We start from the raw sequence: 16,458 nt of genomic DNA, 5'->3' as shown, positions 1-16,458 counted from the left end.
CGGGAGATGTGGGTGCATGCGTGGGGGGGGGGAGGGTCGTATGTGTGGAGGAAGGGGGACGTGTGTTTATGTCTGTGTGTGGCACCCCCCCCCCCGGCCATTTTCCCAGGAGACTACTACAGGGTGGCCTACTAAGCCCAAAACAGAGTGGAGGGATCTCTCTCTCTCTCTCTCTCTCTCTCTCTCTCTCTCACACACACACACACAGATACGTGTGACGGGGTATGGGGAATGCAGGGGGCGGGGCACATGGGGTGGTCGTACATGCATTGCATTATGGGTGCAGGCATGCAACAGCAAAAAGGTTAGCTATCACTGCTCTGATTTGTCCAGGAAAACGAGAGCAAATTTTCATGGAAACGACACCAAGACTTTCATATTTGCCTAAATTCTCACCATGGAGGAATGGCTGGTGTTGATTTCAAAAATGTCAGAAATGGCTAAAGTGACCTGTTTCGGTTTGAGCTAAAACAATATGTAGCTTTTTAAAGAATGGAAAATTCTGATAGGCTTTTGGTTGAGAACAGAGAAAAGTGAAGGGATGATTGATGAGTTGAGGGGATTGAAATGGAACTAGACAAGGACTAATTTGTGTAGGTCTCCTGCGGGAGCAGGGAGTTGGACTAGATGACCTCCAAGGTCTCTTCCAACTCTGTTACTGTTAAAATTTAATTTCTGTTGCAAAGGAAGTCACAAGTCACTCATTTTGCTGACTTTTCTTTTCATCGTTCTTTTTTCCTTTCCTGTTTTTTTAAAAAAACTTTTTACATTTTCTTTTTCTGGCCTTTCATTCTCCTCCTTTCTCCTGCTTTTGTTTTCTTTTAGATTTGTCTTTATTTTGCCCGGTTTGAAAATAAGACAGCATTTTGACACACACAGACACGGAAAAAGGATCAGCGTTGCCAGGCGATGCCTCAGTGCAGCTAAAACCACTTTGATCCCTCACCCCAACTAAAGCCCTCCCCGGAGAGAAAAGGCGGAGCATTTCGTGCCCTGCTTCCCATCCTCCGGGCTGCTGCAAAAGAAGACGGAATCACGCCCCAACCAGACCCCGCCCCACTACCCAGCGGGCCCAGAGCTACGCATTCCCCCGGGCGCCCTCCAGAGGCGGAGCTGCGTATCTCGGAGGCGGGCGGAGCGGCTCCTTCTCGGGGTTGGCTTGGCAAAGGCTCTTCCAAGCGCAGCCGTGGGCAGAGCCAATCAGCAGGAGAATGGCGTCCCGGTCGGCGTCCGCCGCTCGTTCCCGCAACCCGGCCACCTACTTCCGAAGGACCAGACCGTTTTTCATGGCGGTGATCCTGGGCGGCATGCTGTACTACGGCGTAAGGAGGGCGGGGGTGGGTGGAGAGCTGAGAGAATGAGATACACAGAGAAAGAGAGAGAGGAGGGGGGAGGGAGGGAGATTAGGTAGGTAGGTAGGTAGGTAGGTGATAGATCGATAGATAGATAGATAGATAGATAGATAGATAGATAGATAGATAGATAGATGATAGATAGATAGATGATAGATAGATGATATATAGATGATAGATAGATAGATAGACAGACAGACAGACAGACAGACAGACAGACAGAAAGAAAGAACAGAGAGGGAGAGGGAGATTAGATAGAGAGAGAGCTGAGAGAGAGGGAGGGAAGGAGATTAGATAGAGAGATAGAGAGAAAGATTAGAGAGAGAGAGATAGCTGGGGGGGGGCGGAGATTAGAGAGAGAGAGAGAGAGAGAGAGAGAGAGAGAGAGAGAGAGAGAGAGCCCTGACTGCTCTTTAGAAGGCCAGATCCTGAAGATGAAACTCAAGTACTTTGGCCACCTAATGAGAAGGAAGGAGTCACTGGAGAAGAGCCTAATGCTGGGAAAGACTGAGGGCAAAAGAAGAAGGGGACGACAGAGAATGAGGTGGCTGGAGGGAGTCACTGAAGCGATCAATGTGAGCTTAAATGGACTCCAGAGGATGGTAGAGGACAGGAAGGCCTGGTGGAACATTCTCCGTGTGTCGGACACGATGGGTTGGACATGACTTTGCAGCTCACAACAACAACATAATTGTGTACAGGTTATGGAAAGCATAACAGCAGAATCTCTTTTCTTAACTGACTTGCAAATTTGGTTGTGAAGATGACAAGGGGGATTGAAAAGGGAACCGTTGGGACAATCTGGTGAGAAGCTCGAGTGAGGCTAATAAAATGGGCCTTCTCTTTTCCCTCTTCAGTGTACTGTCTTTGCACCTTCAATAATCCCCTATGACGGCCTGGGTCCATTAGGAAGATTCACAAAGTATCTGCAGGAGAACCACAAACCTGCTTTCCATGCAGGGTAAGTTGACTTCAACATTTGGGAGGGGGCACTTCCTTGTAGGGGTGATTTGGCTAATAGCAACAGCCATAGCTCTTAGACTTATATACCGCTTTATAGTGCTTTGCAGCCCTCTCTAAATGATTTATAGAATCAGCCTTTTGCCCCCAAACAATCTGCATCCTCATTTCACCGAACTCGGAAGGAAGGCTGAGGCAATAGCAATAGCCCTTAGACTTATATACCGCTTTACAGTGCTCTTACAGCGCTCTCTAAGTTGTTTACAGTGTCAACCTATTGCCCCCAACAATCTGAGTCCTCATTTTACCCACCTCGGAAGGATGGAAGGTTGAAGCAATAGCAATAGCAATAGCACTTATACTTATATACTGCTTAACATTGTTTTACTCTCTAAGTAGTGTACAGAGTCAGCATCTTGCCCCTTCAGGTCTTCTTCCTTCTCTGCCCTCCCCTTCCTTTTCTTAACTCATGCCACCAGTTGGCTAAACATTTTCAATGACTTGAGACCAAACAACAAGGCAAAATTCCAAAGTCAGAATTGACCAGAGGACAAAGGAAATCTAGAACCTGCGCCAATGCTGACTCATTCAACCTCCTAGAGAGGCGAGACCAAATTCTGGTCATTGCAGAAGTTAGAGACATTCAAAGTTGAGGAATCAAACTTAGGAATGCCTCAGTCTTAAGAAGGCTTCTGTAGAAGACTTCTGGGGAATATGGCGAAAAAATACTTGCCAAGTAAGTGTAGATATTCAATCTGTGTGCCTTGTTATAGGTAACTCATCATCCAACAGTGGGTGACTCCATCAAAGGGCTTATTCTATGTCAGCAATGGCTAACCTTTTTGCCAAAAGCGGGGGAATATGGGGGGGGAGTGCGTGCCCACACCCAAAATTCTATGCACCCTGTGCATGCGCATGTGATCCCCCCCCCCCCCGGCTCTCCCAGCGCTTTTGGCACGCAGTGGCACAGTGGACCTCTTTTTCTCCCTTCCCAGGCTCCAGAGTCTTTCTAGGGACCTGGAGAGGGCAAAAAAGGCGTTCCCCGCCCCCTCCCGGAGGCCGAAAACAGCCTGTTTCCTGACTTCTGGTGGGCCCAGAAGGCCTGAATATCAGCTGGCTGGCGCGCGCATGCACACCAGAGCTGAGCTTGCGTGCCCACCGATATGGCTCCATGTGCCACATGTGGCATGAGTGCCATAGGTTCGCCATCACGGTTCTATGTGACGGAGAATACAATGAAAATAAGCACAAAGATAAGGGTAGAAAGCAAAACGATAGGGTAGAACTCAACTCAACTGATCTATTTTGGCTTTAAGAATTGGTTTTCTTTCAAACAACTATTGCATCCAGAAACAGCTGGGAAGTTCTCACAGACATCTCTCACAACACAGCTGTATCAATTAGCAGGGCAATAATCTGAATTTGGAGGAGAAAGATTAGGAGGAATGAACGCACACATGCTTCATACCACCTTAAAACGAAAATGTATTTTCCTCATGCTGGACAAGTGCAGGAAAAGTTGTGACTTTTCAAGGTGTTGCTGGAAAACCCTCCGTAACCCCCCCTTTTTTTTTTATTTGAATTTGAATCACTTTATAACCTTATGAAGTATTGAGACACGAGGGAGAGTTTCACAATTTTCTGTTCTGAACTAACAGCTAATTAATTCTTGAGAAGTCTGATGCTCTTTTTCTTAATTGCAGGTATGCGGTGGCTTGGTTAATTCATATCGTAGAAGCGTGTTTGAGTATCTGGTTATGCAAGTAAGTTCTAACTTCTTCAGGAGTTGAAGGTGGCAACTTTGATCTGGGTTGGCACAATAGTTTTCTACATGTAGAAATACTCTTTGTGAATAGAATATAAAACAGAACAGAATAGAATGCAAAATAGAATGCAGAATAGAGAATAAGAGAATGGAGTGGAGTGGAGTAATGTTCTATTCTATTCTATTTCATACTCCCATTCCATTCTATTTCCTATTCCCATTCCATTCTATTCTATTCGCCAAGTATGATAGGACATGCAAGGAATTTGTGTCCAGTGCAGAAGCTCCCAGTGTACATACAAGCAACAAGTGATAAATCATGATAATAAAATACAGTCATCATGATATAACTTTCAGCGGTAGTCATAGGATACTAAATAAGCAATCGACATAAATCATGAGATATAAACAACAGAGTTATAGTCATAGGAAGTTAAGGAAACAGGTAATAGGAAAAATGAGAAGGATAATAGTAAAACTACGTCCCTGCTAGGTGATTTGACAGCCCAGAGCAGGGGTCAGCAATGTGCGGCTCTGGAGCCGCATGTGGCTCTTTCATCCCTCTGCTGTGGCTCCCTGTCGCCGTTCAGCTCCACAATTGATAGGGCTTTCACTTAGGACAGGTGGAGGAAAAAGGACGCTGTGCTAGGAGGAGGCTCTATGTTGGGGAACTGGACTTATGGTCAGCTTCAGAATTGGACGGGGGCGGGGGGGGCTTCTAGTTAGGACCTTTGTGGCTCTCGGAGTGTTTAAGGTTTCCCACTCTGGCCCCAGGGCGTAAGACTGTTGTGGGAATTAGTTGTTTAGCAGAGTGATGGCATGCGGGGAAAAAACTGTTCTTACGTCTTGTTGTTCTGGTGTGTGGTGCTTTGTAGTGTCATTTTGAGGGTAGGAGTTGAAAAAATCTATGTCCAGGATGTGAAGGGTCTGTAGATATTTTCACAGCCTTTTTTTGACTCGTGCAGTGTACAGGTCCACGATGGAAGGCAGGTTGGTAGCCATGGTTTTTTTCTGTAGTCCTAACTATCCGTTGCAGTCTGGGTCTGTCTTGCTTGGTGTCTGAGTGAGGGACACTGCCTCCCGCATCTAAAAGGTTGCAAAAAGGACTCCCCATGTTACTCGTGGCATAGATGGACGGAAAATATTCAGAAATAGTATGATTTCCCATTCCAATACAGATAGGTCCTTGACTTACGACCACAATTGACACCCCCCCCCCAAAAAAAAATTCCTGTGGCTCAGTGAGACAGTTGTTAAATGACCTTTGCTCCCTTTTACGACCTTTCTGGCCACAGGTGTTAAGTGAATCACTGCAATGGTTAAATTAGTCACACCGTTGCTAAGTGAATCTGGCTTTCGCGTTGGCTTTCCGTGTTGGAGTCCTAGTGGACAACCAATTAAATATGAGCCAGAAGAGTGTGTTGCAGTCTCCAAAGGAGATCACCTGACCCTGGGACACTGCGACGGTCGTAGATGTGAGTCAGTTGCCAGGAATATGAATTTTAATCCCTGGGGATGCAGCAATGGTCGTAAGTGTGATGCATGGCTCTAAATCTCCCCTTCCCCCCCCCCCAGTGCCGTTGGATCTTTGAACAGTCATTAAATGCACTGTTGTAAGTCAAGAAGAACTGTACTTCCATTGCGAGCTTGGAAGGTGTAAACAAAATATGGTGGTATCAAGTTTAAAATCGCTCAGTGTGACATGGAGATTGTCCCTATAGGAAAGAACAGGTGGCTGATCTAGTTTAGGAGAGCCACAGTTGACCTGCCCAACAAGTTCCTCTGGAGGAGACATCTTACTCAATGGAGGGTGGATGGTGCAACACGCAGAAGACACCTTTGTGTGGTTTCACAACCCTCCTTTGCCACATTATATTCGTCTTGCAATTTTCTTCCCATCCTTTATGGGAATAAAGGCCAATAGAAGCAATTACTCCCCCAACCCAGTGTGTTCTTGTTGCACAAGAAGACAGTCACACCTCGGTTGATTATCCGCGGGTTTGCTAACCAATAGTGCAGTGCCACTCCAAGAAATTGATCTCAAAAAATACGCAGGGTGAGAAGTTGGGTTATACAAGAAGGAGAAGGAGAAGAAGAGGAGGGGGAGGGGGAAGGACTGGGCTCCTTGGTGGTTTTCTTGCAGACGTTTCATTAACAAACTAGGTAACATCATCAGGTCCTTGATTCTCTCTGAGCTTGGTTGTTTTCTTGTTCCATTACCAAACTATTTTGTTTCCCCGAAAATAAGACAGGGTCTTATTTTCTTTTGACCCCCCAAAATAAGCACTTGGCCTTATTTTCGGGGAGGTCTTATTATTTTTGAGGTGCAGGTGGCGAGCGTGGTCACCTCATGGCTGCTGTTGTGTTGCAATATTTTCAGGGAGGGCTTATTATCCTGGGAGGGCTTATTTTGGGGGAAACAGGGTAGGTAACACCGTCAGGCCCTTGACGCTCTCTGAGCTTGGTTGTTTTCTTGCAGACGTTTCATTAGCATATTAGGTAACATCAGCAGTGCAATTTTCAGTGCAGAATAAGAAGAATAAGTAAAAGAACCTTCCTCCAGGTTTATATTCAGATCAAGAATAGGTTTTGTAACTGGGAATTGGGGGTCCCAGCTGTGAACAGTCGAGAAGGAAGTTAGTAACTTTTTTTCCTGATCGCAGAATATGTGCCGAAGATCACACTTCTTTACTATTTCTTTACTATTTATTGAACTGTTTCCCCAACTACCATATTTTGGGAGCTATAAGATGCACAGAAGACGCACCAAGATTTTGAAGAGGTACATTTTTTAAAAAAGGTTTTGCCCTCCCCAGCCCCCACTCTGCAGGCCTCCCAAACCCTCTGCACGCCCCACTTTTGTGTGAAAAACGGGGCATGCAGAAGATTTGGGAAGCCTGCAGAGTGCTCCTGGAGGCTGGGGAGGGCAAAAATGAGCAAAAATGTGCCACCTTTTCATGAAAATGGGCCATTTCTTTGCAAAAAGGGCGTGCAGAGGATGTGGGAGGCTTGGGAGGGCAAAAACACATCCATTTTTGTGTAAAATGGGCCCTTTTTCACTTGTTTTTGCCCTCCCCAGCCCCAGGAGCACTCTACAAGCCTCCTAAACCCTCTGCGCATCCATTTTTGTGAGAAATGGGATTCGTGGGCAGGGGTTTCGGGAGACGAAAAATGCTGTATTCAATGTATAAGACGCACCCTCTTTTTTTGGGGGGAAAAGGTGCGTCATATACTCCGAAAAATACGATAAATACATCTTGCTGTCATTTGCCTTCTCTTCCTCGCAGTATGAAAGGCATCACAGACAGGAAGACTCAGCTTCAGTGGTTCGTTCAAACGCTGTTGTTTGGCATCGCTTCGCTTCATTTCCTACTAGTTTACAAGCCACCCAAGAAAACCCAGTGAAGAAATGGAACTGGAAAAGGAAACAGAAACGGGATGATATCGCCCTTAACTCCGAAGGATCTCTCCGTATTTTGGCATTTGACCGAAAACACCTTTCACTGTTACGTGGAAAGACAGAACAAAACAAAACAAAAAAAACCCCTTTGGTTTTGGGATATCCTGGTGATGAACTTATGTGTTGATAAAGCGGAAATTAAATATGGAATCAAAAGTTCTCACCTTCTTACAGAAGACCTGCTGTTCAAAGATAGATAGATAGGTATCTTGCCTTTTTTCTATTTTGTGTTTAATCATAAAAAGACCTCGGTGTTAGGATAAGGGCTGTTACACTGTTAATTTGGGGCAATATAATATGATAACAGAGTTGGAAGGGACCTTGGAGGTCTTCTAGTCCAAATCCCTGCTTAGGCAGGAAACCCTACACCACTTCAGACAAATGGTTATCCAACATCTTCTTAAAAACTTCCAGTGTTGGAGCATTCACAACTTCTGGAGGCAAATTGTTCCACTGATTAATTGTTCTAACTGTCAGGAAATTTATCCTCAGTTCTAAGTTGCTTCTCTCCTTGGTTAGTTTCCACTTCTTGTCCTGCCCTCAGGTGCTTTGGAGAATAGCTACAGTATGTGTGTGGCAAACTGCTCTGAATCACTCCAGATTTGCAAGTATGCAAGAGTAACCAGTCAATATTTATCATCATTTGAACCCATCTATGTTATTTGCCTAATGATGTCTTACCCAAATGATGTTAATTGGTGCGGAATATTATTCCATTGATGAGAAGCATGGAAGCTCAGTAAATCAAGTTTTCCCCAGATTCTCAGACCTGTTTTGAGGCAGACCCTGAGATACTGGAACACTGCTATCACGTCAGCTCTAGTCCTCCTTTTCATTAAACTAGCCATGCCCAGTTCCTGCAACTGTTCATCATATGTTTTAGCCTCCTGTCCCCTAATCATCTTGGTTGCTTTTCTCAATAATCCTGTTTACAATACTGGAAATCCTTGACTTACAACAGTTTGCTTAGTGACCGTTTGAAGTTACAATGGCACTGAAAAAGCGACTTACGACCATTTTTCACTCTTAATGACCGTTGCAGCGCTGTGGTCACGTGACTTACATTCGGACTCACATTTATGACGGTCGCAGTGTCCCAGGGTCATGTAATAACCCTTTTGGGGTGACCTTCTGACGAGCGAAGTCAAGGGGGAATCCAGATTTGCTTAACGACCATGTTAATTACTAATTTAATGAGGACTCAAATTGTTGGGTTGCTGACTCTGTAAAAACCACTTACGGGTAAAAGCCCTGTAAAGAGGTAAGTGCTGTTGCTATTAACAATGAAAAGTCGTAAAACGGGGCACAACTCTCAACAAGTTACTCCCTTAGCAACGTGAATTTTGGTCTCAATTTTGGTCGTAGGTTGAGGGCTACCTTTATAGATCAGGACAATAATATTGTTGCCAGATTGGACAACAGATTCAGGGTAAGATAGGTGCCTTATGCTGCTCTATTAGTATTTCCTTCACTTGTTACCTTATTAACTGCAGTAGGTCAATGGTACTTTATATTTGCATGTAGAGGCCAACAGAGGACAGAGAACAATAAATATCATGTTTTCCCCAAAATAAGACCGGTCTTATATTAATTTTTGCTCCAAAGGGCTTTATTTTCTGGTTAGGTCTTATTTTTGGGGAAATACGGTCCTAAATGTATCCGTCTGGCTGACGATCTTAACTGGGGCTTATTTTGGGGATAGGGTTTATATTACAAACATCCTGAAAAACCATGCTAGGGTTTATTTTCTGGTTAGGTCTTATTTTGGGGAAAACATGGTAGATGGAATTGTTCTCTAGAACATTGGACTCTAACCCCTGATCTGTGGACTGGCACCAGGCCTCGGCACACTAGCTACTAGCTACTGGGCCATGCAGAAAAGGGAAGTCCCATCAGCTCCCGCCCGGTCCCCCATGTCCACCAATGGGCTGTGTTATACCAACGGTCGTAGGGAGGGGTAGGTGCGAGGACAGACATAATACCTGCAGTCTAAGGCAATACCTCAAAATAAATGGAAATAGACTTATAAAATTAAAGTTTTATTACAATATTTTTAGGAAAATCCTTTTTTGAACTGAAATGAGCTAACCTACACACACTAAACTCTATTCTTCTTCCTTGTGAGGCTCCTCTTGGTGCATTTACACTTGTGAGTAGCATCTGGAATGTCTCTCTGAAGCATCCAACAGTAATCTGCCATCATTGTAATGCTCCATTTTCCCTGGTATCTCCTTTCTATCTCTTTAATGTCTTGGTGGAATTGTTCACCTTGTTCCTCACTCACAGCTCCCAAATTTTCAGGAAAGTAGTCAAGGTGGGACTGGAGGAAATGCACTTTCAAACTCATCAGGCAACCTAAAGCTTCAGTAAAAGTGCTTTGAGACTTCTTTTTGAAGAATCTATAAAAAGATTTCTGGGAGAAGAAGATGGCGGTCGTCGCGGGCAGGCTTTTTCTTTGAGCTTGCCGACTCAGTAGCCTGTAGAGGTGGGTTTTTTTAAAGATCGTAAATACCTTGGACACTCCAAACTCCTTAGGAATTCAGGAGAGAGCTAGCGCTGTTGGGTAGAGCCACTTGTGAAGCTCCCCAGAAGGTTTTATGGCCTCTGGGGTGTGGGCAAGGAGGGCCCCCCCTCACAGCTGCTTTAAGCTCCGGTCTACTGGGAACCTCCGCTAAGGATTTAGTGGAGCAAGACGCTGTGAACAACTTTTAACTCCAAACAACCCAAGAAGGAAACATTTGCAAGTATCTTAAATTTAAAGTTTGGAAAATTGTGTTAAAGAACGGTACCGCTGAATTTGAAAGGAACAAAGGCTTCAAAATGGCGTTAATTTATAGCTGAAAACTTAAAGAAAATGAAAGTTAACTGATTTGTGACAGCTGGAGGCGGAAAGGGAGTAAAGGTGGAACGGCTGAAACAACTATTAACAATTCTAAAGTTAGTTTATATAACCTGATCTACTGGGAAGAGTATTTTCTGAGAAAGTTGGGAAGAAGTGTCTTCTTCTTTTTTTTTTGTTAAGCATGGCAACAGAACAAGGGGGGGCTCCCCCAGGTGCTGTAATAAACCTCCAGGATTTGAAGAATTTTATAGGTAAAGAAATTGCTTTTATAGGTAAAGAAATTAATGAGGTTAAAGAAATGGTCCAGGATACCATAAAAAAGTATGATCAGCTTGATAAAAACATTCAAGCAATAGCCACGGGCCTGTCAGAAGTTGTTCTTAAGGTGGATAGTAAGGTTGAGCAACTGGTTTTGGATTTGGAAACTAAAACGAAAGAAACTGATCTGAAATTTGTGGAAATGGAGGGGAATATGCAAAGGATGGATAATGAGATTATTATGATACAACTTAGATCTATGGAGTACGCCATCAGACTGAGGGTTTTAAGAGAAAATCCTAGAGAAGACTTAAGAAAAGTTTGTGCCGATGCTTTGGCCACATTATTAAAAGTAGATGATCCTCATGAGATTTCTGTTAAGATTGATAAAATTTACAGAGCAAATTCACGTATAGCATTACAAAGGCAATTACCAAGAGACGTTGTGATATATTTTATTGAGAGAAACTTTAGAAATGACATTTTGCAGAAGTCTTTTTACTCTTCTCTTCAAATAGACGGGAACATGATTGGTGTTTTCAAGAAGCTACCACCAGCGATGTTAAAGTTTAGAAGGGATTTTGCATTTTTGGTAGTGGAGCTGAAGAAAAGAGAGATACAGTATAGGTGGGATGCTCCAATGGGTGTTATATTCAGATATGAAGGGGTGAGGTATCGTTTGAATACTATAGACAAGGCAAGAGATTTTTACTATGAAATACTGAAGGCAAGTGCAATGCCCCCACGCACATCTACACCAACATCAGCAGATTTGGATGTTTTAGAGCAGAGGCTGTTTGAGAAAGAGACAGAAGAACAAATAAAGCAGACGCAAAAAGAGAAGGAAGCTCAGGGTGCTGTAGATGGATCCCAAGTGGATCCCTTTGGACTTCTTTTAAGTTCTTCCTTGGAGGAACCGTCCAAGACCCTCATTGAAACGCCATTACTTAAGCCAGTGGAACAACGTGTTACTAGATCTACGACTAGACAAATGCAAGAATCTCAGAAGCAGGGGAAGCCCCAAGCACAATGTGCCAAGAGGGACAAAGGCAAGAAGCAATTTGAAGCCATGGGAGGAGTAGGGCCCAAGATTAGTCTTGTGGAGAGAGATCTTCAGCAAATGCTCTCAACGCTTCAGATCAGGCCAAAAGATGTTTAAATTATTATCTTGGAATGTGAATGGATTGAATTCTCCACAAAAAAGAAAAAATACTTTATTATTTGAAGCAATTTAATAATGATGTTGTTTGCCTTCAAGAAACTCATATTAGGCTGCAAGATCAGAAGTATTTAGCGAATCCAAGATTGGGAACATTTTATGCAGCCTCTAATTTGGTAAAGAAAAATGGAGTGGTGATATATATAAATAAAAGATTTTCAGCTAAAATTATAGAGGCGGATGATAGTGGTAGATATATAGCAATTGAACTTGACACAGAATTTGGTCCTATTTTGGTGGTAGGAATATATGCACCTAATCAACAACAAGAAAGCTTTTATAAGATGCTTCACTCAAAAATTTTGGATTGGAATTTTAAGAGTATTTTAATTATGGGAGATTGGAATGGAGTGATTTCCCCAAGGATAGATAAGAGAACAATGACTAAATTTACTACCAAATTACCACAGGTTTTTTTTGAATTACAAGACGACCTGGAACTAAAAGATGTTTGGAGGATACAACATCCAAACGAGATGGACTTTTCTTTTTATTTAGATAGACATAAATCCTTCTCAAGGATTGATTTTTTTTTCTAACACCAGATTTACTTCCTAAAGCTAAGAAAACCAAGATACTTTCCAGGACACTAACTTATCATAGCTCGGTGTGGTTAGAGATTGAGCTAGGGAAGAGGTCAAGAAGGTCATGGAGAGTAAATGAAAATTTATTTAGATATGAAAAAAATGTTGATGAACTTAAAAAACACATGAAGGAATTTTTTAGTTTTAACATGAATAAGGGTGCTCTCATTGAAACAGTTTGGGATGCAAGTAAAGCTTATATGCGTGGGGTCCTGATACGTATGAATTTTAAACATAAACAAAGCAGACAGAAAAAGAGAATGGAATTGGAAGATGAAATAAAAAAGAAGGAGCAGCTACTTATAGCAACTCCAAAAGATGAGGCACTCCAGATGGCGATAAAGCTGTTGAAAGATCAATTTCAAATGCTTATATCAGAACAAACAGCAACCAACTTACAATTTGCCAAACATAACACCTTTGCTAATGCTAACAAACCTAGTAGGTGGTTGGCTTACACCTTGAGAAAGAACATGAATAATAGAATTATTGATAGAATTGAGTATGGAGGGAAAATGGTATATCAACAAGATTTGATTAAAAAATCATTTGTGGACAATTATGCTAAGTTATATGTACAGGACAATATACAGAACAAATCAGTAGATGATTTTTTGGAAGGAAAAAGGGTTGTCTGATAACTGCTGAGGAGATTATTTTAGCTATAAACCAACTTCAACTAGCCAAGGCTCCAGGGACTGATGGTTTGACTGCAATGTACTATAAAACTTTACAATTGGAAATGATTGAATATCTTACAGAACTATTTTGCAATATACAGCAAGGAGATAAAATACCTTTCTCATGGAAAGCGGCTTTTATATCATTGATACCCAAAGACAAAGATGGCCCTAAGAAACCAGAGGATTACAGACCGATATCTCTTCTGAACACAGATTATAAAATATTTGCTAAAGTACTAGCCAACAGATTAATGCCAGTTATCCAAGAGGTTATTCATTATGACCAAGCAGGATTTATTGAAGGTACACATATGAAGGAGAATGTAAGGCAAATCATAGACTTAATTGACTAACTTGATAAGAATAAGCAGATCTCTGCAGTGCTGGTTTTCTTGGATGCGGAGAAGGCCTTCGATCGAGTGAATTGGAATTTTCTAACCAAGACTTTGGAAAAGATGGACATGGGACCACGATTGCGACAGGCGATTGGAGCAATTTATCAGCAACAAAATGCACAACTTATTATTAATGGAAATTTGTCTACATCCTTCGAGATACAAAAAAGTACAAGAAAAGGTTGCCCATTATCTCCATTGTTATTTATTTTAACCTTGGAAGTCTTGCTGAATACAATTCGGGACTCAAAACTCTGTCACTGCGTTAAATGTTTTCTAGTAGAACTGAACTGAATAATTACTGAAAGAGTTACTGCACAGGTCATAAGGTCTTATCTGACAATGATGTACTGCGCATGCTTAACATGTTTATTACTTCACACATTCCAGAGACTTCTCTTTCCTTTTGATCTTTGTCCGTCTTCCAGGAAATTGGGAGAAAGAATTGCTTTTGCCAAAATGTAACAATTAGTTAGTTTTTGTTTTATTTCCATTTCTTATTTTTGTATTAAAGCTTATTTTTAATTAGAATATGTTTTCTCCAGAATTTTTTATTTCTTTTCTTCGCACCTTAAAGATAATGCAGTTTGGAAACGCCGCGGTCTAAGCCTCATCTAGTTCAGGGTAATATCTTCCCCTGACAATTAATGGCAGCAGAGATGGTTATAATTTACGGCTGTTTCCTTCAAAGCTATCTTTAAGAGATAAGCGTCCAGGCTAACTAGCCATGCCAAAGAAGAAAAAGAAAAAACATGGAAAGAGCTCGGAAGGATCCATTTCTTTTGACACAGAGATTTCCCCAGCAGCCGGGCCAACTGTGGGGGCAACTTTTCAACAAGAGGAAGGAGCTACAGAAGGTGAGATCTACGAACCAAGGTCAGTAGTTCCCCTTCTCATTATGAAAGCTCCCAAATATCTCCAAGAGATTATAACATATTGGGGGCAAAGCCAAAACTTTCCATGTTACCAGAGCAACTTCACTCCCAAACTCTTGGAGATTATGAAACAATTGATGTTTGGCCAAAGCCCTCGCGGCAACTGCCGGCAGAAGAAAAACACCCCCACGCAGAAAGTGAATCTTATGAATCCTTCTCAGGCACTGGGGAATATATGAAAAGCTATCGTGACCAGATAGAATTTTTTGAAAAACAACCAAGAGAAGCTAGAGAATATTATGAAAGATTGGAAAGAAGTAGGAGGGGTTTCCCTACTCCCAAAATGTCTGAGGACGCCATCTTGTCTTCTAAACAACCTAAGACACACCCCCTAGAGGAAATTGCTTTAGGTGAATCAGAACAGAGAGATATGTACACGTCACTGAGGTCACGTGATCTCCTTTGTTCTACTTCCTCTGCCACGTATAAAGGCCTGATGCAGCCAAGAAGTGAAGCTGCACTGCCATCTGCTGGTGGAGAAAATTTATTAGAGCACAAGTTAAAAGAATTACACCAAAACTGGGCAGATTTATCTATAAGTCTTCTAGATGCCCAAGCTTTGCCTCCAAAGGTTAAGTCTTCAGCGCCCCCTGGTGGTGTTGGATCCTCCATAGATGGAACAAGGCAAAGGCAAATGCAAGGAAGTCAATTTAATGTTGCCACACAAAGGCCAATGGTGCAATTACAGCACCCCCTGGTTCAACAACCAGCTTTTCAACCTGCACAGCAAGTTGTTCAAATGCATATCCCTCAGCAGGCATTTTCTGTCACTCCTTTGACTGGTGAGTCAAAATTAAAGGAGTCAGGAGAGAATTATAAAGCCTGGGTCAGTGAAATTGCACTCTTGCTTCGCAGAGAAGGCACACACTGTATGGTTTTTAATCCTCCTGCCCAGCCATGGACTCCTGCAGTGAGAGATCTAGAGACCAGAGCATGCACTACTTTGCTCATATCCATGGAAACTGAACTCCAGGTTACCTTTCCACCTGATGCAACAGCCCAACAAATTTGGGCTATTTTGGAAGATTGCTACAGGCCCATTTCAATTGAATCTTCATGTTTGCTCATAAAGTGTTTGCTTTACGCTTGCCCGGCGTCTCTCCCCCCAAGATTGGGAGGAGCTTCCGGAGCTATGGCGGCTTACCCTTGAGCTCCGCAGGCGTGCGGGGCTTGCCTGCGTGAATAGGGATGCTACTGGGTCCCCTGCATTAGCTGGAAGGACCGGGTCCAGGAGAGGGTCACCCTGGCTTTCCATCACGACCCCAACGGGTCCCCAGGGTGGCCAGGCGATCGGAAAACTCGGCCGAAAATGCGAGGGTGAGAGAGCCGGAGAGCAAGAGAGAGAGCCAGCGCCGGCCGCTGCTATGGCTGTTTCCGTCGCCTCAGCCTCCGCCTCCACTGTTGAGATGCCGGGCGTGGATGGCGTGGGGCGGCGTGGGACGGAGGGGCAAAGCTGGGACGAAAGTGGCTGGCGTGTGTGTGGCATATGGTGTGTGTGCGAACGTGCAGAGCGGCTGGGCATAGTAGGAGCGATGCAAGCCATTTTCAGTGCTGGTTGGGCCGGGAGAGGCCGTGAAGCCGGGCGCTGGGAGCCCTGGAGGCCGGACGAAGGGCCAAAGCGCCAAAACGCTGGCGTGAGGATTGGAGGCTGGCTGAGGCGTCGGAGGCACTGGAGGTTGGTGAAATGGCCCCTGGGGCTGGAGCAGCGCGACTCGGCGATTTGAGGTGCTGGACATATTGGGGATACACAGGGAGAGGCAATGGCTGCTGCTGGAGCGAAGGAGAGGGGAGGAGCGAAGGTAGCAGCCCTTTATCTTCATCATTGACCATTTCCCCTGTTACTATCCCCGGTTTACCATCTATCGACCATCTGCTTTTATTGTCTCCCTACTGTTTTTCTACTGCCCACCCATCCTTTGACCATCCTTCACCATCCTTTGACCATCTATAGACCATTTACAGACTGATTGACTGGTCTGCTACACCCATTATCCCCACCCAGGAC

At 43.6% G+C, this 16,458-nt stretch overlaps 1 protein-coding gene across 1 annotated transcript; it reads left to right on the top strand.

Annotated features, from left to right (window-relative positions):
- Positions 1-1,111: 1,111 nt before the first annotated feature.
- Positions 1,112-9,587, top strand: TMEM254 (transmembrane protein 254). The gene is made up of 4 exons (XM_081953797.1): positions 1,112-1,322; positions 2,210-2,313; positions 4,016-4,075; positions 7,365-9,587. The coding sequence occupies exons 1-4, from the start codon at positions 1,212-1,214 to the stop codon at positions 7,480-7,482; spliced, it is 393 nt and encodes a 130-aa protein (XP_081809923.1). The 5' UTR covers positions 1,112-1,211; the 3' UTR covers positions 7,483-9,587.
- The last annotated feature ends 6,871 nt before the right edge of the window (positions 9,588-16,458 follow it).

The sequence above is a fragment of the Natrix helvetica genome (genome assembly GCF_964273705.1).
Source record: "Natrix helvetica genome assembly, chromosome: 5".
NCBI classification, from domain to species: domain Eukaryota; kingdom Metazoa; phylum Chordata; class Lepidosauria; order Squamata; family Natricidae; genus Natrix; species Natrix helvetica.
Note: the sequence above shows the minus strand (reverse complement) of the source record. Positions and strands in the feature narration are given on the sequence as shown.